General features: G+C 39.8%; 1 protein-coding gene across 1 annotated transcript in view; it reads right to left on the bottom strand.

Moving 5' to 3' along the window:
• Positions 1-27,136, bottom strand: part of nrxn2b (neurexin 2b) — a 728,828-nt gene that overhangs the window by 410,001 nt on the left and 291,691 nt on the right. The window contains 1 exon segment of the mRNA XM_085143691.1: positions 8,006-8,307. Within this exon segment, the coding sequence (XP_084999817.1) occupies positions 8,006-8,307 (302 nt within the window).

Raw genomic sequence — 27,136 nt, 5'->3', positions numbered from 1 at the left:
ATCACCATAAAAGTGCGTGCTGTGTGTGTTGGCATAGACGAACACTCTAAATAGCATTTTTGATTTAGCTAGAAGAGCTTCAATGATTCATTTTGCTAAAATATGTTGACATTATTGAGATAGCTGGCAACAGCATGAGCAGAGTTCCAGTTGCATCAGGAACCAATCAGAAACCTGTCAATCATTAAGTTAATTTGCTACTGTCGTGCAACATTTTCTTTTTTCTTATTGCACTTACACACACGGGATGAAGGCATTATGTTTCCCAAACCTTTCAACCACTTGTTTATCAATAATATCACAGCGTTTAATGGCAGGACGAAGCTGAAGGAAAGGGGTTAATGCAGGACTGCAGCCAGGGATGATTCACTACCCAACAGCATGGCAGACACCGTTGCTAAGTGACAAATTGCTGGAAAGAATGGAACCGAGAGATAGAGTGAAAATGAGAGAGAGAGGGTGGGCAAGATGAGCAGGAGAGAAATTGATTGGTCCTCTCTTAGGAATTCTGGCTGAGGAAGGTTGGATGAGAGGGGAGGGTGGATGAGGGCCGGACGGATGGAGGATGAAGAAAAGGGAAGATTATTGCAGGTGATCATGCCTTACAGAAAAGGCTAAAAACACTCTTAACAAGCCTGAGACAGATATACAAAGAGCAGGTAATGGGGGGAGTGTACTAGCATCTAGATTTGATTAAAGGGAGAGGGACAGCATTTTGACCTCTCTTTCTAGAGTATATATAAATATATATATATACTGTAATGTCACAGTAACAGGCAGTACATTTAAATGAGTGCATGGCTTTGGTATGCTACAGTACATTTAGCAATACCACATTTCAGAAGAAGTAATGCTTCCAACACAAAAAAATGACAAAGAAGCTTTGGGATTTTCAGTCATTTTGAGCAATTCAACTGTGACCGTTTCTTTTGGAAATGAAAACCTTTCTTAGGTAGAGTGAAAGGATGTATGCAAACATAATGTGAGCTGTGCGCTGAATGTGAACGCATGCAGCTCGCACCGGTATGTCTATCCATTACGGAGGACATGCATGCAAAATTGCAGAAGTTCAGGGTTTCATGGGGTTTGTCTGTGCACGTGTTTGTTTGTGATCAAAACACAGTAGTCACTAGTGTGTTTTGATCCTCCTGCATCTAGGTACACTCCTTCCCCCTGTGGAGCGCAGCTATCTCCAGTATATTATTGGAATTGTGGTAAAAAGGCTCAGAGAGGCTGCATTTGGCAGCGAGCCTGTTTCTACCTCCCATACTATGGCAGCGTATTCTCTCTTTCTGCTGGAAATACAATGCTAAGTTTTCTTTGATTTGTGCCTTATTTGAGATTACTTAATTGTTTCTTTGTTTCTGGTAAGAATCCAAAGGCTTTGCTGCTGCACACTAGCATAGTGGCTTTGGGGCTACATTTTGTAACTAAATCCCCTTGAAAAATAATTATAATTGCATTTTCTCTCATTTGATAATAGCTTTTATTCCATTGTTTCTAAGCTAACTATAACTTTTTTTTAATTCAAAGATAGCACTTCATATAGCACTTTTTTTTAAAAAGGAAAGAAATCTGCCCAGTCGTTTCATTGCATTCTGAAGGATGTGAAGCAGTGCACAACGCCTGCTGTACTGTATGTGTAAACGATTAGAATTCAACATGACCTTTGCTTAACTCGACCCTCGTACAGATCAAAGCCCTTCAGCTCAAGATGAACTCTGGGTCAGTCGTTGAACATCAGACCTATACACTTAGCACTAAAAGAACATAAAAAATTGTTTGATCCCTTCATTAATTCTATAGCTGCTTTGTTGCAGTTATATGGTGAGGTGCACGGGTGGGAATGTTGAACATCAAGGCTGACGGAAAGGGAGAGTCCTAATCTGTCCTAGCTAAAGAGAATAGGACAGATGATGTCGTAGGAGAGAGAGAGGAAAAGGGAGGAAAAGGGTGACAGTGACACAAGAAGGAAAATGGGATAGCAAAAAAAAACCCGAGATATTGAGTTCAAAGGTCTCCCGCTCTCTCCCGGCGCTGGATAAGATACAGACCCAGTTCTGAGACTCAATGGATGTTGAATCTTTTGATTGTAAAGTCACATTGGGGAATTAAAAGAACGCTTTCCTCTGTTCTTGTGTTTGTACTACAGAACAAACCATTGTCTCCCCCTCTTGTGCCCCCCATCGCTGCACTTCATTCCCCACTCTCTGTTGTGCACAAAACCGCTCTTTCACTCTCCCACAAGCAAAAAAATACAGCAATACAAGTGTTTATTTCCTTCCTTCTGTCAGCATGTGTCTCATATTTCCTCTGATGGCCTGTGGGACCCAAATGCCTGTTAAGCATTACAGTATGTGGGCCATTTTGATCATTCAAGTAATCGTCAACACAGAAAGTTTGCCCTCCAACAATAAAAATAAGTATACTAAGCGATGCCCATCCATCCAACGTATTCCCCGGAACGGCATCATAGTTTTCTTAACAAATCACGGAATGGGTGCATATGTGTGGTAGATGATGGAAACATGCACTTACCACCAAGTGCCAGGGGCCTGCTAAGGACAAATGCTTACATGCTTGCATACACTGGGCTTCCACTTAATCCTTTGTCCTTCATTTATCATGCGTGAACAAAACAGACATCATGCACTTACAGCTGATGCTTGACACTGCTTTTTTTGTTTAATTTTTAAATCTATGGGGATAATGCGCATGCAAGTAAACAGCTGGCGGAGCTTTCTCTTCAGCGTTAACCTGTCCTGTTTCTGTGCTATAAAAAAAGCAATCAAATAAAGACTTAGCCAATCGCAAGCCCTGAATTTGCTACTGTTGCTCTGTAAAACACACAGACTCTTTTGCCAATTGTAACTCTAATTTCCATACTTTTTCTTAGGCTTCGAATCTGAAGTACATTCTCCTTCAGTGACCAATAAAAGACAGATTCCCACTTCAGGAGTGTATGTGTCCAGTAAAAGACAGGGAATCATATGTACTGTCACCCAAGCTTCCTCTGGGATCCCTCCAGACTCCTCTGAGCAGAAATGGGAACACTGGAGCAGCTTTCACGATGGCAGTTTGCACCACTTTCTGGGTAATGTAAGGAGCGAGGAGAAAGAAACAATCATTTAGAAGTAAATGGCAAGCACCTATTATGTCTGCAGGGCTTCTGGGAAACTCGTACAAGGAATTGAAAAGATCTGAAAATCAATGCTCACTGACCATATGGCACAGTGGAAATGAGTGGTTTTATTTAAAATCGGATGCATTAGGAGAGAGAGAGGCCTATACTGCTGACTAGTGTGGCATTGAAAACTTAATATTTGACCCATTTTTTTCAGTTCTCAGTTCTTTTTTGGTGCTGTGTGTGATATATTTATAATTTTCTAGGACACCTTGACATGAGTGTTTCCGTCTTTGTCTTTGCCTTTGCCTTTTTTTTCTGCTGTGTGTTTGGAATCCCACAGAAGAGAACTGTCACCAGAAATCCATGATGGTAAGCAACCATGCAGAGGGAGGGGGAGGGATGCCTTGCTAGTTGTTTAAACCAAAGTGTAAGTGAATAGTGTATGTATGGTTGAGCATGTTTGTGTATTGAGTTTAGAGATTTGCACTGATGAAAGGTCAAGATGAGTGCACTCACCTGTCTGTCAAATATACACCACTAGGATTAGACTACCCTCTCGTCACAGATGCTTGCAGTACTGTCGGTTACCACCAAGGGGAGCTCTGAAGCTGTGATCGCTTGTTAGGCATATAGTATACCCATTTCTACCCCCCACCCCTCCCCTTTCTCTTCTCTCTCTTGGCGGCAAGTCCCTATCACCTCACCTAATTCTGTCTGCTTCATTTTATCCTGCACAAAGCTGACAAATTCATAGGTTTTGTGGAGAAAGACAGCAAATATACACATGCAGAGGGAGAGGGAGAGTCAGAGAGACGGCCCGGCTTGTAAGAGCTCACAGGCTTTACTTATTTTGGAGCTTGTTGATGCAGACGTGGATATGCATGACGTTGCAAGAGACGTTAGAACAGTAGATGCATAATGAATGAGACTTTGAACACCACTGGTTCAGTGCGATGACCTTAGCTAGTATTTGGTAGCTCGGTGGCTATATTTAAATATATCATGTTAGCTTCATTAGCCAGCTGAAGACAAAGGTTTCAATTGTGTAAGTGACTGTTCACATTTTCAGCTGCATTTAAGGAACAGATAATATAATTTAAAGTACTTAATTTATGTAAAGGTCACCAAATGTGCACATGCTGATGAACCAGTCTCTACAATTCTTATTTATCAGTAATCACACACGTGGTGTTATGTGCAGGAAATTTTAAATAGTATTAGGTGAGTAGGATCAAATAAGTATAACATTCACCTTAATCCTCATATACTCAGACAACAGTTTTATATTTGTATACAATTATTACATCCATTTCCCTTTTCCAACTCTATTAGGAAAACCTGCAGAATTTAAATGTATTGATTCTACAACCACAGCTTTTAAGAAACATTATGATACTTTGTAAAAATGTAAAACCTGAACACATTGTTTTGCAAATTTAATACACTGATATTTTATTCACATAGAAAACATATCAACTATTTAAACTGACTAAATATTAATATGTTATTTTATGATAAATATTATGTTACTTTGAATTGAATGGCAGAAAAACATCTGCCTGGAAAACTAAGTGTTACTAATAAGAAACAGCTGGAGGAAGCTAATTGCACCTAATTAGGTTAATCCTGTAGACAACAGGTCAGAAATGTGACTGGTGTAAAAGGAGCATCTTCAAGAGTTTCTCAATAGTAGTAAAGAGGGCAAAGGTTTAACAGTCTACCAGTCACTTTGAACATCTCGTTCTGTACAGTACATAATGTCGATAAAGATTTAAAAATCTGGAGGAATCTCTGTGCGCAGGCTGAAGGCTGAAAACCCCGTAGAAGAAGACGGTAATCTTCAGATCCTCAGTTCACTGTGCCATCCACAGTTAGGTTAAAGCTCTATGAAAGAAGATGCTATATGTGCACTGGATCCAGAAACACTGCCTTGTTCTCTAGTGGGAAACTGTTCTGTGGTCAGATTTGCTGAAAATTTAAGAAGGATGTTACATCCTCTGGTATAAAGAGGAGAAGGACCTATCCAGTGTATTATCAGTGCTTCTTTTAGGGGTGAATCATTACCTTGGAACTGGAAGCTTGTTGGTGAGGCACAATCATTTGGTAAACGTATTTACAGGATGACGTCTTTTTCAGGGAAGGCCTAAACCACATACTGCATCTATTACAACAACATGGCTTCACTGTAGTAGAGTGCTGAACTGGCCTGCCTTCAGGACCTTTTATCAATTAAAAACATTTGAGGCATCAAAACTACAATAAAGAACTCCATGGCCCTTTTCCAAAAATGTTTTGAGGGGAGTGCCTTCAACTTCAAAATGACCCAGTGCCTTTTTCTAATAGTTTTTTTTCTAGTTTCGTTTAGTTCAGTTTTCTTTTTTGAATAAAATATGGGTTTATGAGATTTGCAAATCATTGTATTTTGTTTTATGTACATTTTACACAGCGTCCCAACTGTTTTGGAATTGGGATTGTAGTCCAACTTATTAAACTGGAAGTGAAATTGTCAAAAAAAAAATTATTAACTTCATTATTTGAGCTTAAATTGGCCAACTGTTGATAGACTATGGTCAAACTTTTGGTCATTTCTGACTAAATTTCTAAATTGAATGCACTGAATAGGACTGTAAGAACATCTGATGCCACACGCTGCTATATTCTACACGGAAACATGCCTGCAGTCATTGATCTGCTGGGTCAGAGGTGGTCAGTGTCACTGATATATCTGTTTAAGTGTCTCTTCGTGGGAAGTGTCCAGTGTAAACGTAGAGCTCTTCAACATTAGTGCCTGTTAAGTCAATTACAAAGATCCACTGGGGATTCAGTCTGGACTGTCAGTCAATAGAGACTGCCTCGAGAACATGATGTGGGTGGTTAGTTTTTATACATTAAAGATGTATAAAAACTTTACATAACAGAAGAAAACTGTTAATATTTATTACTCAATATTTTAAAACAAATCTGAAAAGTTTTGTGTCAAGATTTCTCCACCAAGTTATAAAAATAAAACAATGTACGTTCTTGTAGAATATCTAGTTCACTTGACTAGACTAGTTTCAAGACACAGATATATTAAATATATGTTATGAGGGTATCTTGACTGACTATAACTCAATGTTTTTTTCCAATCAAGAAAAGATTCTCATAGTCAGCCGACTTGCCGGTGCGCAGCTAGAGCCCGTTGCGCTGCAGTGCTGCTCCGGATGGGCGTCATGAACAGGAGTAGACAGTGTATACAGTTGTAATCAGAGGTTACCATACACCCATAAAGCTAATTAGCCTGTATTTATACTTTTGATCCTGTGTGGATTAGAAAAAAAGAAACATGTACGCATTCCACTCGGGGAAAAGACCAGCTCAAAGAAATCATTAACAGCCAAAATTGATCATGACATTCATGCCCATAATGAGTGGATGTAAACCTCTGATCAGCTAGGCGTAGGCATACAAACCTCCAGACAGACAATAATGCTGTCAGTGTAGCAAGTGCGTATGTGCATGGCATATGTCATATTTACCTAATGATCATTACGGTGCAGTAGGTGGTGGGTGGATTGGCTCATGCTGTAAATTTTTAAACTTGTGTTGGCTTTCCAAACTCATTACATTAGTCTCGCTCTGCTGATTACACATGGGTCCGTACATGTGTGCGTTTCTGAGCCAGGGTGTCTAAATGGCGACTGTGTGTTTCCGAGTGTGTGATCCTTTGCCTTTATCCTAAGGCAAGTACAGTATATGCTAATAAAATATCAGCTTTACAAATGTCAGACTAACTTACCGCACTGAAATGTCCAAGAATATTACTGCAATACGACTCAAATTGCAGTGTGGTTAGCATAAAGAGAATTCCCTATAATTTAACAGCACTTATTCCACATTAAGAATCACTTTGCTGTCAAGCTTTTTGTACAACAAGAAGTTCTCCACTGTCTAGAAGTGGCTTAATACTACTGACTGCTTTTCACAGATATTTTTGCAGACAAACATAAAGAAGCTGATGCACCATCTTTGTGTTAATGTATTCAGGCAAGGCTTTTTTGCATCCAGACTGCTTACAATGCCCATTATTAGTTCTGACAAGCCATTTATTCCAATTCCAATTCCTCCCAAAAATGTGAAGAAGTAAGCACGGCAGGTGTAAGTGAAATTGATTATATCTTGCTGCTGGTATCTCCACCTGCCAATTGATGACTTGCTGCATCCAGAGGGTCCAGTATTCAGAGAGTTCACTGTCGATGCACGTCCTTTGTGTTCTCTAGCATACACAGACCCACAGTATGTCACAGAGATTACACACAAACCTGTGTTCTTTTGTTTTCCATTAGCTACCATTAAAGGTTTGTAAAGATGTGTTCGGTAATTTGTTCAGAAAGGTCTTAAGAGCATTGTCACCTTTGATAAATTGTGGTGCGTTCCATTTGTCTACCTGAGTAAATTATGTGCATACATACTAAGCAGAGTACTTCTCCTCCTGGTTCATTAATAAGAACATTGCATAAATCTTTGGATTTCTTTGATTTCATGCATGTTAACTATAATGTTATCTGTCACATTTTTTTCGTATCTTTTGCCTTTGCATGACAGGGGCATGAAGGTGACATGTATCATTGGTCACCTGGTTCATCTTTGAAACAAAAAGCATTAAAATAGTAATAGAAAATAGAAAAGATCCTCCTGTTCAACTTGACCCTGCAAAAAAGAAACTTCTGTTATGACAGAGAGGAAGAAAAACAAGCAAGAGAGGAGAAAAGTAAGACAACGACTCAACGTGTTCTCCATATGCTGAGAGAAAAAAACAATGATTCAAAGATAGCGTGTGTGGCAAACAGATGCACAATCCTGACTGCTGCGGCCTCGGATGATGCAGACAGTGTTTACCTGGCGCAGGTTGCGGGTGACGCGCACATCATGCCAGGCGTTGTCATTGAACTTGCCGTTGACAGGCTCCACCAGAGCCTCAAAGGCCCCTGAGCCCAGGTTGATGACTAGCCAAACCGCGCCGCTCTTCAAGGAAAGATTTACATAGTCAGCCGACTTGCCAGTGTGCAGCATGAGCCCGTTGCGCTGCAGCGTTCGGAAGGAAAGCGTGATCTCGTCGGTGCTGCTCTGGATGGGTGTCATGGACAGGTCGTAGCAGAAGAACTCGTTGCCCTTGAAGGTGGCTACTGACTCTTCCTTGCCTGGAAAAAATAAAGTGGGGGGGGAAGAGAGGTAGGTCTGTAAGTAAAAGGACATTTCTGTTCAGGAGTTAAACCTTTGAAATTAGCAGCATGTGTGTATTTTAAAATTCTTTTATTTGCTTTTAAAGCTCTCCATGGCCTCGCTCCATCTTATCTCTCTGAGCTGCTACAGCCTTATACACCCACCCGCTCTCTCAGGTCAGCTGATCAGCTGCTCCTGCATGTACCCAGGACTGGGCGTAAACTTAGAGGTGATCGTGCTTTTGCTGTAGCAGCTCCAAAACTGTGGAACGAGCTTCCTTTAGAGATCAGACAGGCCAGTTCTTTATCTGTTTTTAAGTCACTCTTGAAAACCCACCTCTTTACCCTGGCCTTTGACACCATGTGAGATGTTGGTTTTTATTTTTATTTTTATTTTTTATTTTAGTTGTTTTTAGGTGATTCGATGCTGTTTTATCTTGTTTTTGTTTTAATATAGGGCTGTTTTAATTTTATGTTTTATGTGTTTTATTTATTTATTTTGCTGTTTTCTGTTATTCTATTGTTTTAACTTATTTTCTGTACAGCACTTTGTTCCTGTGCTGGGTATTTTAAAGTGCTTTATAAATAAAATTGGATTGGATTGGATTGGATTCAAAAATCAGTCATTCTATTATTAGTTTACTTTTTATGTGGGGAAAAAACTGACATCAGAGGGTTAATTTAAAAGATGGCGCTTTGCAATATGAAGCTACAAATGACAAATTATCAAATGAATATCCTAAATATCTATTAAGATGATCTAAAATATAACACTAAACACAACATTTTTGCTCTTTTAATTTATATTAACAGAGCAAGAATCACAGAATATCTAAAAAGCTTCGGTCATGTGAGATGTGTCCAGTACAAAGGCAACATCAGCATGGTTATTTTGTTGGCTTCATTTTTTATTTTATTTCTTTTGGTGTACGACTTTTATACATCGAAAAAACCTACAGAACTGAACTGTTAGGATTAAAGATTGGTACATCAAATCTGCTCATTCCACACAAGTTGAAGCAGAGACTCGGTGAGGCTGCGGCTTGCTGCTGGTCATCTTGACACGGTGATGTAATTTGGATGCACCGGTGTGTTCATTTACTCCAGCATTGTGAGTTCATATAGCCCAGCGATCCCCAACCTTTTTTGCGCCACGGACCGGTTTATGCCCGACAATATTTTCACGGACCGGCCTTTAAGGTGTCGCGGATAAATACAACAAAATAAAACTAGTACCGGTACCGAAAAAAAGAAGATTTATTCATAACACACGTGAAAAGACCAAGGAAAACCGAGTAATCGATAAAAATGATAACAAAATAACGCTGAAAACCGATAAAAACCCTGAAAACTATACATTTCACACCTGAGCCACACCTGAACTCTCGCGGCCCGGCACCAAACGAGTCACGGACCGGTACCGGTCCGAGGCCCGGGGGTTGGGGACCTCTGATATAGCCCATTTGGAGATGCAACTGATTTGATAAGGTTACTAATTTTAGTAGAACATTAATAGTTGCTGTCACTCTTATACCCTCAACAAACGTTTTAAACATGGAAGCTTTGCAGATCAAAAACAATATTTGCTCATAAATTGAATCCTACAAACAAGTAACGTCAGTGCAGACCGATGCTTCTGCACTACAACACAGCGGCACGACAGCATCTTGTGTAAAATAGAATTCCTTTCATCAGAGCAAAGCGAACATCTGGGTTAGAATTAGATACAAAGATGTGTTTGAATTACAGCAAAACTGAGAAACATGAAAGCAGAGACTAGACAAAGTGAAATTGAAGAACACTTTTTTAAAGAGAGAAGGAAGAGGGGAAAAGAAGGTGTTGACAACTTTGCTAACGCCTGCCAGTCTGTCTGTAGCACATGGCCTCCTTCCACTACATTGAGCTTTATTCACACACTACCAGTCAAAACAGACAGTTTGTACAATGGACATATGTCAAACAGCAGCCTAACAGCAGCCAGGGAGGACACTGTGTGCATCTGTCAAGAAATGAACAAACACTTGCAGCTGTCACAACAGAAAAAACGCAGCAAGAACACAGAGAACAGTGACACCTCCGTCACTTGAGTCATGACGTGGACGCTGGATTCACTGAGCAGGAGAAATAGTAACATCTGGCTCGCCGTACTGTTTCTTCTGACTTGCAATCTACTTATTTACTCCTTTTACATTTTATATCTAATATTTTAATTGAACCTCTTTCTGTCGCCCCAAATCTCGTTACTCTTGTAAAGAGCAATAACCTCATTTCCTGGCTGGATCAACTCTGTGTCATTTTAATTTGGGAATAATAGCAATTCAGCTGCTTAGCAAAAGAAAGAAAAGAGTACAAACAGACAACATCACCGACAACAGCATGAGCTCAAGTTTAAAAGAACTCTTGCTCACTCTGCACTTACACAAATCAACTAGTTTCCTGACATGAGCTGTGATCTGAGGTGACACTCTACTTCCTATGTTCATTTGCCCTTCTGCACTTCTGTTTCCCCGAGGAGGCCGGTCTGAAGAATCAGCCTTGAGTAATGAGGTTTAGGGAGGGGGAGAGGGCAAAGTCAAACTGCCAAGAGGACCCTGTATGGGTGGATCATCAAATCTAGTTTATCCTGAAGTTCCATTACACACGGAAAAAGAAATAAAGAATCACTTCAAGACCTTGGTGCATTTCCCTGAGGAGAAGGGATGGGCTGGCCAGAAGGGGTGGCCAACCCATTGGCGGACAGATTGAAAGGCCAGATCACATGAGCAGGTGAGAGAGGAAAAGCGAGTGGTGGAAGGGTGGGCCGGGGAATAATAGCATGTCCATTTGATGCTCAAGTGCCCTATATCACCAAAGATTTTTCAGTGTCAGGCAGCACACGTAAGGAAAAAAGCACATTACATCACGTGGATGAGAAACAAGTGATGGATGGATAACACGAGCAAAGGAAAGGAGATCTTTGGAGAGGTTTAAAGAGTGCCGTGTTAAGTGACATACTAACAGCTATACTTCGGGAACATTAAAGAAGATGATAGCGCTCACTTTGAGACAAAACACAGCCACATAATATGGGTGGATGCACTCACATAAAAGAAAACATTTCAGGGGTGACAAAAAAAAAAGAGGAAGTGAGGGACAAATAGCATCCAGACAGAGACAGCTACTTAAAAGAGCATTTTGGCTGAAATCGAAATTTAGAGCAATCTCAACTGAAGTGTGAATTGTCATAAAAAAAGGCATCAAGAGTGGAGAGAAAGAGATGGAGGGGACAAATGACACACAAAAGCAAATCCCCCCAAGAGCAGCATCCTAGCGGTGCCTGTGTTGCTGATGTAGGAGGAACAAAAGCGTAGCAAATGGACCACAGCAGCCATTTTCAATTATGTACTAAGTTGGACCACCTCCCATACTATGGGCTGTTAACGGTAAGCAACAAACAGCTTGTCCGTGCTTCCATGAGCTCAGTGAGACTGAGCTCCATGCAATGCAGAGACAAACAACAAAAAAACTTTCTTTTGTTTATGTCTGTTTAATGAACAGAAGGCTGAGAGGAGGAGATAAGGCTGGAGAGTGACAGGAGAGGACAAATGGGTGGGTGGATTTTCACTGTAACACCAGACAGTTTGGTCATGATGCCCTTCAGCAAATTATGTAAAGGTTAACACAGTCATATGATTTTTGGATAAGAATTTGGAGCCAGAAGTAGAAGCAAAAAAAGAAGAAAGAAAACAGCATCATTAGCAAGTCAGTAACACACTGCAGTGCTATCAGGGATCCACTGATCCTTCTCATGTTAGCCAGCTTAAGTCATTTCCAGCATCCTTTGTATACACTGGGTGATCTCCCTACACACTGCGGAGCACTGGAAAAGCTCTCCTGCCGGTTCCCAGGAGTGACACGATCGCTTCAATCTAGGCGCAAAACCTAATATAAAGAATGACTTTTCTCTGAGACCACTCAAGCTCTTGTGAATATGAGCTTGTTCCTATGCATCTGTTTTTCACTTTACATCTACATCTCTATCTCATCCTCCAGTTCCCATGGTAGCGCTCTTGCGCACATACACACTTGAAGTGTACGCTTTTCACTCTGATCAAATCTTTTGCAGTAAAGCCCAAGAGTAGACTCTAGCCAGAGGAAAGAGGAGACGCACAAGCATGCAGAAGAGACAAAAGTGCTGTCAAGGTCTCAATTAACCCGTAATAACATCTTCTTTTTTTTTAATCAATTAAATGTTGAGTTCCTCTGATATTTGATTCTATAACATGTTTTAAATACACCTTTGGTGCTAGTTTTTTTTAGGGGCCAAAGTGATACACTGATTTATTGAGGCAAGCTGGTGCGTATCATCAGTAGGGCTGCCACGATTAGTCGACTAGTCACGATTACGTCGAATATCAAAATCGTCGACGACTGATTAAATAGTCGACGCGTCATTTGAAGCTTTGTAAGATCACAAAAGACGCAGGAATAAGTAGTAGGATTTAAGAGTGTAATAACGGACTGAAACAGAAGATGACAGCACTGCATGTACAAGGATGCCAGCTGCCGTTAAACCCAGAAGAAGAAGAAGAAGTAGCTCTGTCCCAGAATTCATAGCGCAGCCCAGCTCAGTTTCCAACAATGGCGGCAGCTAGTTAGTTTTAATATTACTCTTATTATTCTTTCTGGGTCACATAATAAACTTTTAACATATTTTCAGGCGAGAATGTAATTGTGGAAACCTCAAATATCTGCTCAGTTTATCAAGACACCACATATTTTCAAAAGCGCTCCGACGTTTTCAGAGACGTCTGTTACCCACCAGCTTGATAGCTAGCCGGGAGCAAGGCTAACTAGAGCCGTGAGAACACCGGATTTCCAGCAAATCGTTTTCAAACCCACCGCCGTCTTTCGCTACTCAGGTTAAACATGATATATACATAACTTAAAATGTTATTGTTTGGCTTTTTTCAGTATTTTATTTGTTCCTGAGTAAATCGGTTTGGCTGAGATTAAAGTTACAGTTTTTACACAGCTGAATAAACGTCAAGCAGACAACTGATTATCAGAAGTGTGAGATGCTGGAGAATATACTCCAATGTCCTGTTATATTTTAGACAGCAAGGAGTTTATTAAACTTCACCGAAACAATCTGCAAATTTCATTAAAATTTAATAAACTATCATCTTGTCTTTATTTTTAGTTAGCACATACCTTAAACACTTAAAGCTGTAAGCTAATGATAGTTATATACATGTTTTACGTCCAATGGATGCATGATCTGATTAGTCGACTAATCGCAAAAATAATCGGTGACTAGTCGACTATCAAAATAATCGTTTGTGGCAGCCCTAATCATCTGTCTTTATGTACAAATGCAACTTCAGTGGCCTCTCCTGGTGTTCAGGTTGTTATATCCAATGGAAAGAAGCACCACTGGAAGCTTGATGGTTTCAAACATTAAATAATGCAAGTAAAAAAGATGTGCAAAGCAAATTCAAACTTGATAAAAATATGACGTTTAGAAGTGCTGAACCCTTCCAGTTTTTAAAAGTATCATACCACCTCTTTTTCCCCAAGCTCTCCTGAAAATAGTATTTAAAAAAGTATTAAAACACATTAAAAAATAACTTTTTTCCCACATAACTTTACACCTCGCAGAAAAATGGACACGCTAACCTCAACTCCCACTTACTAGCTCTGTCACAATCAAACCACCATCAACTCAGCAGCAGTTAAGCACTTTGCAGCAGACACTGTGTCAAGCAGTTTGTTTACTGCGCTATGTGGCCTTCTGTGTTCTTTGAGGGTGTGCGCTTTATTTATGTGAACTGAAGGGTGAAGAGGGAAACAGGAAGACGATGGAAACCCAGCCAGAGAGGAATCAATGGCATTGTCTTAGCCTATCGCACACTTCAACCTACACACCCACATTCAGTACCACACATGCAGTCTTAACAGTAGCTACTGTGTCACTTAAGTGCTACTTTATAAGCATCAGGGTATGATTAAATGAATATGCCCGCCTGTCATACCAAAGTGTTTCAAAAATTTGTCCATGCTGGAAAAATAGGGTATCCTAAATTGTGATAAAATGTCATACGCAAATACAATCTGCGTTTGTCAGTGCTGGACCCAAAAGCGTCGTTTTAAGCTAACCATTGCTGGCTTTTACAGTAATAAAAGCACAGAGCAGCATGTGTTTTTAAATTGGATTCAGCTCAGACAGAGAGAGAGCAGGTTTAATAAGATGAGCTGCATGACTAGCTCCATCCAAACTTGTGTGGAGCATTAGTCAATGCATAATGAACCATAACATACTGCTTTTTTGGCCGATTGGATTACATATCGGAAGTGATTACGTAGTTTTAGGGGAATTAGCAAAGAGAGAACGGAATAAGACGAGACAAAAAAATAAAAATAAACGCCCGCGCATGTGTGCATGCAAAACCATTCAAAATCTCGATGACCACACGCTGGCAAATCTGCTCGTCACATCACATTACCTCACTGCTCTTGCACATACGCACACGCCATGTGCATATGAAGTCACCCTCTATTAGTTTTCGATGAGTGCCATCCACCCTGCAGAGAGAGTATCCGACAGCTTTGGAGAAACGATTCGGCAGCAAGATGAGAGAGAGCGGTGGGAAATGTAAGGGGCATATGAAAGCTTTGATGCTGCTTCATGAATCCAATAGGCCTGCTGTGTCCACAGACAGCGGCTAGTCTCCTAAGCTAGCTGTAAGGCAGACAAGGCCTGTGAAGTGCTGAAGAAAACATTTGTTTGGCTATTAAACATTTAGCCAGGTTTAAAGAACCTGCTTATGCTCAAATGCTCATGAAATCCGCACCTCATAAGCAAACACACATATGAGCACACCAATTCCCAAGGCAGCGATAAAGAAGCAGTGCACATCATCACTCTTATACTCATAACACGTATTCCACAAATTAAAATTGGAATTTTATAGAGCTAAAAGATAGAGTACACTGACAGGAGAAGGAGGATTATGCTGATTTTGAAAAGAGCGGTGAGTTCCAGGGTCAGAAGGTCAGGTGCAGGGAAACGGTTACAAGAGGATTGATTGCTCAAATCTCTGTGATCCCTACACGCTTTAGGTTTCCTTCGTCTTCCTCACGCTTTCATTTGAACAGCTGTCCTCAAATAAAACTATCAGCATTCTAAGCCCAGACCAAAGCTAATGAATTACTCTGACTGTTTAAAAGCACGTTTCTAAAACCAGCCATGTACTGGCACTTTGTTGTGCCTCGTGGGATAACGAAAATAGCAGCATGTCAACAGAAATGTGTGCATTTTTGGTTAGATATGGGTATGTATTTGCAGACTCTCTTGTTTTTGCACACTTGACGATGCACAACACTTTCTTCCTTAAATTGTAGCATTTAAGGATGAGCCCTGTGCTAGAAGCCTACTTCTTGTGTGGTCGTGATACACCCTGTGGTTAGTAAGCCAAATTGGCAATTTATGAATGCAGTTATGGATCTCTCCAGTCTCTTGCTGAGGCTGAAATACGGAGACATTGTTCCCTCCACCAATCCTTTTCACTCTACCTTCTCTGCAGAGATAGTGATTACTGTATGTATCGATCCATGAGCTGATTGCAATCCTGTAATGAAGGGACTATAATTTGGTGTCTTTGCAGCCTGTTGGCTGCAGGCCAAGGCCCTTTGTTTGGTCCTTCCCTTCCCGCAAGATGCTCATTGAGCCGTAGTGAATGTGCTATTATGTCATTCACAGTGTTCCTTTTGCTCAGATGGATGCCGCTAAAAAAACCCGCGAGTGTCACTATTGAATTGTGTACACTGAGGTAATAAAAGAGAACAAAAAGGCATTTAAGTTATTCTTAGCTTTTGTGTTTACCTCTTGAGCTCTACAAACACAAAATATTTATCCAGCTGTCAGTGATAGTGCCACAAAATTGGTGGAGATAACACAGGTGGATAAAGAGCTACAGGAGTTGGAGATAGCATGTATTTATCTAGTCTTTAAATCATCGGCCGTGGTAAGAATTCCTCCAGAGAAGTTATAGTAAATATATCTGAAAATAAGACTGTCCAGCTGAAAGAAAGTGTAATCCCCAAATGCAGTCATTCAGGTGGCGTATTTTTGTTATGTTCTGTACTTTCATGATCATGATGTCACTCTTTTTGTCTTGTTTTTTTGTTTTGTTTTTCTACAAGACATTCATTAAATTATTCAGCCCATGATTTAGCACCTCGTCAGCACACACTGGCATAAAAACACTGCACTGGATTTTCTTTAATTTTAATAAAGCTTCAGGTCAGATTTGGAGCAGGCAAGGTTCATTGTAATTTAATTTCTTCATGTCATTACTTTGGTGGCATTTGAAGGGCACTAAAGGGCTGTTGTAAGAATACAATAAAGAATTATTTGCATACTAACTCTCACCTTCACTTCTAAACTGCTTCTGTGCGTTGGGTCAGAATTGTCTGTTAAGTACTGTCACTGTCACTGCTGCAAGTTTTTATTGAACCTTTCCATGAGACAGTTCTGCCTGCCCTCTATTTGTCTTGATGCTAATTGAAGATAGAGAAAGTAATGGGGGTAAAATGGTTGACTTTGATTGGCTGTCACCTTGGAAACAACCTATTTTGTAACTACAACATCAGACACAGTGGCAGCAAGCTCAAGACGCCCCTACGCTCCTTCTGATGTGCACTTTTTCCCTTCTTTCTGCATATTCATTTTCCCACTGTGGGTATGTGGCAGGTGACCATTATCACAGTGGAAAGCTGCTTAGTCTCTGGGCTCAAAGTAGAAAGAAAGAAAATGTCAAGTAAAATGACACTAACAACAGGCTTGTGTGGTCCTGAATGGCAGGGCCCTTAGCCAACAGGGAGATGGCTAAGGGGCCTGCAAGACTGGCTAAGTGCATAATAAGCCCTATTAGCTGGAGCCACAAAATACACTCAACTTGAGCTGTCTCAGCCCCCTCATTGTCATGTTGCGCTAACCGCACATCTTGTGAAATATATGCTGAAAATAGTACAAAAGAAACAGGGAATGATTTGGATGACTTGGTGTCTGTGCATTCAAAAACAATTGAAATGTAACTAAATGTTTTCGGTTTTGTCGTCTTTTCTTGTGTTTTGCACCTCAGTGCCACCGTACATATGACTTATTTCCAAGTTAAATTAGCTGTACGCTTTTCCCAGTGGAGAAAGATGACTCACCATTCTCTACTGACCACATTATTTTGCCACAGCAAACACGTAACCAGCCATGTGAACTTTTAATAGTTTTTCTTATTATTTTAAATATATATTTTTTATACGTTTCTTCCTCCAGTGGCTCCAGTGAACACTGGCTAAGCTCAGGTCCTTGACTGCATATTAAAAGACAGGTCAACAAGTACCACATAACTCAAGTCGCTCTCTGTTTTATTAACATATAAACTGACTGCCTAAAGATAAACATACATCAACTTTAATGAACTGCACTGTGGCATATTATATCACAAATTACTGTCGATAAAGGAGAGAATAAATGAAAAACAATGTGGTGTTCACTTGGAATGGTGCCTGGTGTTGTTTTATGTGGGTTCTTTTAATTGTATGAGAATCCTTGGCAAATTGCCTGAAAAATTATTCATTGTTAATTGCTTTACTTAATATGTTAATGCCATCAACAGCAGCAGAGTGAAAGAGTTTAGGATACGTGTGCCCAACGTTATATTAAAGTGAAAGTGTGCTGCAGCGCTGTGCCAGTATTTTTTTGTATTACTATAGACATTTATTTCAGTGCGCATCTTTATATCGTGGTATTTATTTATTTTTCGTAAAGTACAGTACTTTTGCTGCAGTACAATTTTGGCTTATTTTGTCTACTTATAAGGGTCTGCTTTGAACCTTTGTGCACGCTGGAAAATAATAAATGTAGAGGACGAAGTTGCAAAGGGTAAGAATGACAGCTTAGGGGAGAAAAGACACACAAAGAAACAGCCTTACTGCAGGGTCAAATTACAGTAAATGCCAGTGTTGAGAGAGGCAATAAGTAATGTCAGCATGTTGAAGCATAATGCTTTCAGTCAGCTGAGAAACAGTTTTAATGAGCGAAACTTGTTGCTAAAGGCGCTTGACCTCGTGATCCCTGTATCAAAAAATGGTGTAACTGCCCAGAGGAGCGGGAAGACGTGGCTTTTTGCAGACAAACACAGACTCTGCTGTGAAACAAGGAAAAGTAGGGACTGGCAATGCGTACCTGACAAACAATTCCAACAAAGTTGGAATTCATCTAACAAACCTGTCCTGCCCATTATTGTTTCTGTCATGCTATGATGGAAGAAAAAAACAGTTTTTTTTTTTGAAAGACAATTAAATCTATAATGAGAAGAAAGCACACTAGAAGACCTTGAGTCTTTGAAAAAAAGATGGCAACTTGTAGCTTAATTTCAGCTTTCAGAAAAGAGAAAATGAAACGTGAAATTAGAACCAAACAAACTTGCACTATAACAAAAAAAAATTGGTCACTGTAAAGGTTGAGGATAGTAGCACATTTTTTGTCCATCCATCCATCCATTCGCTTCCGCTTATCCTTTTCAGGGTTTCGGGGGGCGCTGGAGCCTATCCCAGCTGTCATAGGGCGAGAAGCGGGGTACACCCTGGACAGCTCGCCAGTCTGTCGCAGGGCCAACACACAGGGACAGACAACCATTCACACTCACATTCACTCGCACATTCACACCTAGTGGCAATTTGGATTATCCAATTAACCTATCCCCACAAGCTGCATGTCTGTAGACGGTGGGAGGAAGCCGGAGTACCCGGAAGGAACCCACACCAACAATGAAGATGAAAGTGAAGTGCAGACTTTGATCTTGATGGAACTACACACTGTTAAGCATTAGTAAGACATGCATGCACGATGCAAACATAACTCACTTAATGTGTACAGAATACTGAAATGTAAGTCCAGTTGTGACATTTCCACAATTGTAAATATTCCACAGCCAACTGTTAGTGATAGCCAAGGCAAAAACAGCAAGTGCCAAAATACTTAACATTAAGGACATAATACAAATAAAACATAAATACCATATTAAAAAAATATTATAATACAGTGGAAATGACTGGGAACAACAGCAACTCCACTAAGTGGAGTCAATCTCAACACACTTCAAAACTTCATGTGACCTTCAGATTAGTTTCCACAGCCACTCATCACCAAGCACAATGGAAAGTGAGGGATACAGTGGTGTAAGTCACGTCACGACTGGACAGCATACCAAGAAACTTTGGAAAATTTCATGCTCCCAACTTAGTGGGAACGGTCTGGGGATGGCTCCTTCCTGTTTCAACATGACTGTCCACCAGGGCACAAAGCAAGGTCTATAAAGACATAGATGAGTGAGTATCTCACCTAACAAATGCACTTCTCCATGAATGATCAACAAATTCATAAAAACACACCTAAACCTTGTGAAAAGCCTTCCCAGAAGAGCTGACGCTGTTATAGCTGCAGAATTTAGCCCAACATCATATAGGTAGCTAGCTAAAGTTATAAAGTTTTAATTTTTCATCAGAAACAAACAGGTGTAAACACTACAAAAAAGTGTGCATCAACTTCCAGCTGGAAAATCTGTGATACCGTGAACTATTAACAGCTCTTAAATAGCTTGTTTGTACTTGATGTAATGCTTTATAAAGAAATAGTTTTGTCATTAAGCACGCTATATATGAGCTTATATGCTAAGGAGGAGTAATGCGTATAATTGATAAATTAAGTCTAAATTGATGTCTTACTAATGCCTAATAGTGTTTGGTTTTGGAGGGCTGAGAAAGCCCTGGGCAGCAGCAGACTCATGTGCCTCAGGAGACCTGCATAGTAGCCAGTGGGTAAGTGACAGAGAGCTGAAGCCAACAGGCATCTGTCATGCGTCACAGAAAGCGGAGTGGATGAGAAACCGTTAGCAATTCAGAGGCAATTTCAGCTGCAGGCAGTTGTTAGTAATCCAGTTCACCTGGAGAAAGCTTGTCAGCGTGTCTTCCTCTAGATCTTGTTGACTTAAGGCTCTCCTTTAGTCATTTTGGGTCGAGCACTAAAGACGGAGTTAGGTATTTTAGGGAGTAGCAAGCACACACACACACACACACACACACACACACATATATATAAACAAGAAGCTGGATAGTCAGGTTTCTCTGATACTCTGACACAACTGAGACAAGGTTTCTTATTTATATGCCAGTTAAGAAATCAGTAAACCAGAGAAGGTCAACCTTAACCTCATTAATTAAGAGACTACAAACACAGTCACTGTTAATTTGGTTTAGGCTCTTAGTGTGTTTATTTGTATGTGAATACTACCTCTGCAAGCACAGAACCCATCCAGCTTAGCCTGCAGCAAGGCTCCAGATTGTTAGACCAGAGTAATCACTCTGAAATGTTACCAGCCCAATGGGATTTCTCCCAATCCTCATGATTATCACTCTGCCCTTGGTTGTTCCCCCGCTTCATTTCAGGTAGATGACCTCATCCTGCCACACTGGCTGAATGCATCTATATATAAAAATAAACATGATCAAATTCAGACACTATAAGCTAGTTAATTCTTTTTCCTTCGATTTTTTTTCTCTTTTTCCAAGTGTCATCTTTGCTGAACAGAAGAAAAACCTCATTTAGTTTGACCAACAATGCCAGTGCACAGCCCGTCAGCCTAAACTTAAACAAAGAAATGAAAACAGTGACTATTCACCCAAGGTTTTTGCAATAGAGCTCGAATCTGTATGAAATATGGCATAGCAGAAGAATAAATAATTGCTCCGTTTCCATAAGTAAAGCAGTCTTTTAACCCTCTAGCACTGTTCTACAGAGTATGTATACGCTCATGTTCAGGTTTGTTTATCTCTGCCACTGGGTTAATAGATCCAAATTGAATATTTTACCCAGAAGTCATGTTTTCATTTGTAGTGCTGCTGAGGATTAATATGTGGCACTAAAGTAGTCTCAGTGATGTATACACCAAAGGCTCCTCAATGCAGTCAAACCCTCCCGAATGTAAACCTACGCTCAAGCCCATAAACGTGCATCAGCGCTTATGCACATATAGGCATACACAACATGCGCAGCTCTTCTTAATCAACAAATGAGTTGTGTTGTTAGTTGACGCTACAGTGGATATTGACAGTGAACTAGCAGTATGGGTGATAGGCTGTTTGTCTAATAACCAAGGCTGCATTTCAATTTCACAACTCACTGAACAGCCTGTTTAGCCACACAAGACTGATATGACACCAGACTAAGCAATAGGCTCTATTTGTGCGTGGCTGTACTGCTGCTGAGGATGATAGTGGCAAAAAAAAAAAAAAACAGCCACACATTGACCTCACGGTCTACACTGATGACTTCAGCTGTTGGAGCCAACCTTGAAACAGGTTGGACAACGAGAGACTTCAAGATGAACACACACTTGCAAACACAGAAATGAGAAAGAAAAAAAATCTACCCCCTGTTCAGTCCCGAGAGGCCCCATTATATTAGTGGAGCTTGAAAGTGACTTTCCCTTTATGCTTCTCCCTTCAGGCCTAGCTTGTGTCACACACACAGAGAGCACTCTATGTCTGGTCTAATTAAAGACTCTAATTCACTGCCTCCCTCTGTCCGTGCTTCTGCATTGCTTCCTGTCTATCTTTTCTGTCTTGGTGTGTTTGTTTTAAATATGTCACAGTGTGCGTTTTTTTTTTTTTAATCATAAGAGCAGTCAGTGCTTGCCTTCACTTGCCCCCCCCCCCCCCCCCCCAAAAAAAAAAAAAAAAAAAAAAAAGAGGAAATGTGTGACAAGATGTGACATCACAGATCATATTAATTCATAAATCAGTTCTTGATGGGTTCCCCATGTTCAGTCCCCAAGTTGCTCCAGTTTGTATGGACAAACTACAGTTGCATCATGTTTTGATACAATATTTCATCTTTAATGTTGCAGCTAATGCCCATCTAATGCTACTTTCTACTCTATGTCACAACACTCTCTGTCTCTGCGTACAGTAACTGCACCGCCATGTCTGGATGCCTCTCCCCCTCCCTTTGTTGCCCTCAGTGGTCATCATTTGCCTTAGATGTAAGGACACGCACTTTCTCTGAAGGCAGAGAGTTAATTAGACATCAGGACATATCTGTCCCACTCATCCCCTGTCCCTCCCTCACTATCTATATGCTCAGAAGAGTATTGCAGCTTCAGTGAAACCACACAAACACTTCCTCGGCACAGTGATGTGGGCAGTCACTGAGCGTATGTGGGTGTTTTATGATGTGTGTTCTGTACTGTGTGTGTGTATTTCGCAGCCCCGTGGATATTTAGAGAGATTGCTGGGTTTCTTTTGTAGCGTATAATCCACAAACAGAAGCCCTCCGTTTGCCCAAGTTTGCTTTGCGCTGACAGCTATGCTGCACTTTCTGTGTTTCTCTTTAATATGACGGCAGCCTCATCACAGTCTTGTCAGATGTATGAGACATGACTACGCTGTGACTCCTGTGTCAGTGTCACAACCTTTAATGCAGGAGACATCTGAAGTGCTCTCTGAGACTCTGTTAGGTAACAAGAATTAAAAAGGTATGTTTGACACCACGGGGCTTACCGTGACCTCTGCAGCTATTGTTCACAAGTCAGAGACAGTGAAAGTCCAGTACTGTGAAATATGCTAAATTTAATATAAGACAAATACATTATCTGGATACATTTACTACAGTTACATTTCATAACAGTGTAGATTGTTTAACCCTTTAAAACCTACCATAGAACCAAGTCCGCCAGAGCTTATATTATATTTTTACATGTTGTAGTGCCATTTTTGGGAGCATTTCAAGTTGCTATACATCAATACAACCATTACAGCCTAAATTTTAATAATATGCATGCATTAAGTGCATAGTAATTACATAAATTGCAAAAAAGTGCAATAAACTACAAAAAAATTTAAAATCGTTTTTGTTTTTTAACATATATTTCTAGTTAGAGAAATTTAAGAGGCTTATCCCTCAAAACTGTAAATACAAAAAAGTTGCACAAAATAGTTTCCCACCACAGGAAATTTATTTTGAGTGTCTTCATAGTTTTATTTTTGAAATACACCAATTTCTATACACTGCAGGAAAAACGAAAATAAATATTATAATGCAAAATTGCATTATAATATGCATCAAAATAAACTATTTCCAGCAGTGCAATATGAGCCCTAAGCATCCCAGAAATGACACAGAAAGTCATAAAGTCAAACATAACTTTTAAAAACACCAGTATAAGCTCATGAGGCCTTGATGGTAAAAAAACAAAACAACTACATTTCCACGAAAATTACGCCACTTCCGGTTTCGGGCTGGTCATGGCGGACATGCGATAGTTCGAGCTGATGGACGTAGGAAGTGTAATGAACAGCTGATTGGATCGGCAAAGCGTGTTTCTGGAATATTATGTTTTTGTTGCTGCAAGTGCTTTTTATGCAATTTTTGCAAAGCAATATGTGGAAGGAAACTGTGACCTAGGACAAGCTGATGGCATAAGATGTAAGTACAACTCCTCTGGTTTCATATGCAAAAAACATTATTGCGCTAGCTTACGTGGTTGCAGAGCTACCGGGATTTAAAAATAGTTACGCAAAATAGAGCGTGCCTGCTCCGGTTTTAAAGGGTTAAGTTAAGTTATTACCTATCAGACTTTACAGAATTTAGACAAACAAACGTGTTTTTGGGACACATATTATAACGGCATTATTCGCTGCTACAGGTTACAAAAATAACGCACTTCCAGCCAAGCCAAGATGAATAATAACAAATTATAATTATCTTGTTAGAAGAAAGTTTTAGGAACCTGTAATTAAAGCATGCTATTTCACTTTCTTCGGCCAGTTCAGTGGCTCATTTACAGTGGGATGCAAAAGTTTGGGAAACCTTGTTAATAGTCGTTATTTTCCTTTATAAATCGTTGGTTGTTACAATAAAAAATGTCAGTTAAATATATCATATAGGAGACACACACAGTGATATTTGAGAAGTGAAATGAAGTTTATTGGATTTACAGAAAGTGTGCAATAATTGTTTAAACAATTACGGCACAAAAAATGAATAAATAAATAATAGGCCCACTACATATTTGGGTTGTTATGAAAAGATACTCAAATAATAATATCTACTTAACTCAATATCGAATAATTGTCAATAGTGTTGTTTTTGCTTCCTCTAGCTGCCAAGCAATTTTGCACAGCACTGCTGCAGACAGTCAGACACAAAGCTCCTTTCCTCCGAAAGAGCTGACGTAGTTACTGTTTCTAACACTGAACAACACTTTAGGAGGAATTTCAGTGGTCTGCAAAGCTCCCGTTTCAACAAGCCTGAAGTATTAAACAGTTACCATAAATGTAACCTGGCTGACACACGTTTGCCACTATGTGGAGGTGGTGGTGTGGACCGGAAAGCAAACACAACTAAAAAAAAATGCAAAGAGTCCTAAAAACACAGTAAAACTCAAAATATACCAAAATCAGAATTGGAACACAGTTCAAAAAAAGGGGCAATATCAGAAATATATAAATTGATTAGATCTAAAACATCTGACAATTCGTTGGGAAGGTTGAACGCCTGGAAAAATGATTTAAAGAAGGACATCCATGGAACAATGGGCATTGGTTTGCGCAAAAGCTCATAAACAAACTATTAATTCTAGACTAAGGTTGTTGCAGTACAAATGGTTAATGCGAATATATGTTACTCCGGAAAAATTAAATAAGTACAACTCTAATATTCCAGACACTTGTAATAAATGTAATGAAGATAAAGGTAACTTTTGGCATTGTATTTTGGATTGCAGGAAGATTGGCTCCTTTTGGGTTGCAGTAACACAAACTATGAAACAAATATTATCCAAGGAGGTTGTTTTGGATCCTGGCTTCCTTATTCTGGGATTGTACCCAGAAAACATGAGGTACACAAAAAGTGACAGAATGTTTATTGATATGGGTTTGTTACAAGCAAAAAGATTAATTGCACTAAAATGGAAAAAAACAAGGGAACCGAGTATCACACAGTGGATAAAACAAATGATGGTGGCTTGGTGTGGAGACCATTTGTGAATTTTGTAGAAGGATTTGTATTATCTGAGGAGGACGAGGACTGAGGGCAATGACATTTGATTTGGGATAAGGACAAATTTAGGCCTTTAATGGAGTGATAAATCTGACGACTTTTTTGTTTTCTTTTTGCTGTCTGAGAGGAGTGTATGTTCATGTAGTATTTAGAATGTTGGACTGTTTGTAAGTCATTGAAATGTAAAAAATAATAAAGATATTGTTGGGGAAAAAAACTCAAAATATGACAATGACAAATTAGCCACATGTTATCATCAGTAGTGGATTGTAGTTAGTCAGTCGTTAGTGGATCATGGATGGGATATTGAGACATGGCAGACTGGAGTACCGACACATGGAGAACAGCAGGGGAGCCAGAGGATGTCAAGAGCAACAGACTCGCGGTGGACGAGAGAGAGGTTACAGGTCTGGTAAGCAGGTGGCAGATGATAGAAGATGATAAACTTTTCTACCATTACAAAACTTTCTAAGTTCAGTTTCAGTATAAAAGCAGTGACCAGTTCAATCTTTTACACTGAGTGCTTTGTTTTTTATATCTTCTTTATTCATAATGCTCTTCTTCTACAATAATTAAATTATTATGGGATGTATTATGTTGTATTTGATTACTAGGTTCTAAAATATGGCTTAATTTTTCCTCCAAATGTAATTTAAATATTTACTTTGTTGAATCTAACTTGGAAATTAACAAGGCACCTTTTTTGAGATAGGACTTCACTGTTACTTGAAGGGGTCAAAATCGTCCCTGTAGTATTGAAAACGATATCGAATATCAAGTATTTTCCTGGGTATTGGTATCAAGTTTGAAATCCTAGTATTGTGACGAGCCTACTATATATACATTTTTGTGACAAGGAATAATCAAACCACAATAGAGCTGCTTCTCCAATCTGTTTCTTACTCATGGATGAATGAGAAACTGTCTCCACTGTCTTGGACTGACAGTGGTATTCCTTGTTCTGCTCCGCAGCCTCAGTGACCCATATCATAGCATCAACAGCTCACCACTTGCTTCAGGTTCTGCTTCTAGTGGCCCTTCAGCTTGCAGAAAGAAGTCCGGAGCAAAAAATTATGACTGGTAGAAGAGTTGAAGTTTGTCTGAGTGTGACATCAGAACATCAAAACTGCCCCAACATGCTGCTTAGCAGGAAAATCGGGAACAAGTTTTGTCTGAGAAGTGTATGCATGGGGTCAAACATGGCCAATTTCCCTCAACTTCAGTTCTCCTTGTCTAGCTGTGGTTTTACCTTAGAAAAGACACACAGCGCACATTCCGAATGAAATGAAAGCAGCTTGTTTGAGGCTTCGCTCTTCTCTGGGATCTCTCCAAACCCTGATGCCAGCTGTACTCAAAGCAGCAATAAAAGTCTATCGCGGTTGATGAGCCTCCTGCCTCCTAATTATTTAACCATCTTTGATTATAATGTATGCAGTATAAATGAATAGTAATGTGCCATGTCAAGAATCCCAAGTTTACACTGTTCTTGAGTTTAAACAAATGCAACAGAGAAATCAAGGAAAGAATGTTATGTTATATAATCTCAGACAGGTAGAAAATAACAACAGGAAAATAGATGGGAGTTGTGATGAGATACACACTTAACTTCATGGTTAAGTGAGAAAGATCTTAACCTTCCATCTCCCTTTCCTAACTGCCATAAAAAGTTCCCGTTACACTCTCAGCATCAATATTACAGAAGTGATGTCT

The sequence above is a fragment of the Neolamprologus multifasciatus genome, chromosome 3, assembly GCF_963576455.1.
Source record: "Neolamprologus multifasciatus chromosome 3, fNeoMul1.2, whole genome shotgun sequence".
NCBI lineage: Eukaryota > Metazoa > Chordata > Actinopteri > Cichliformes > Cichlidae > Neolamprologus > Neolamprologus multifasciatus.
Note: the sequence above shows the minus strand (reverse complement) of the source record. Positions and strands in the feature narration are given on the sequence as shown.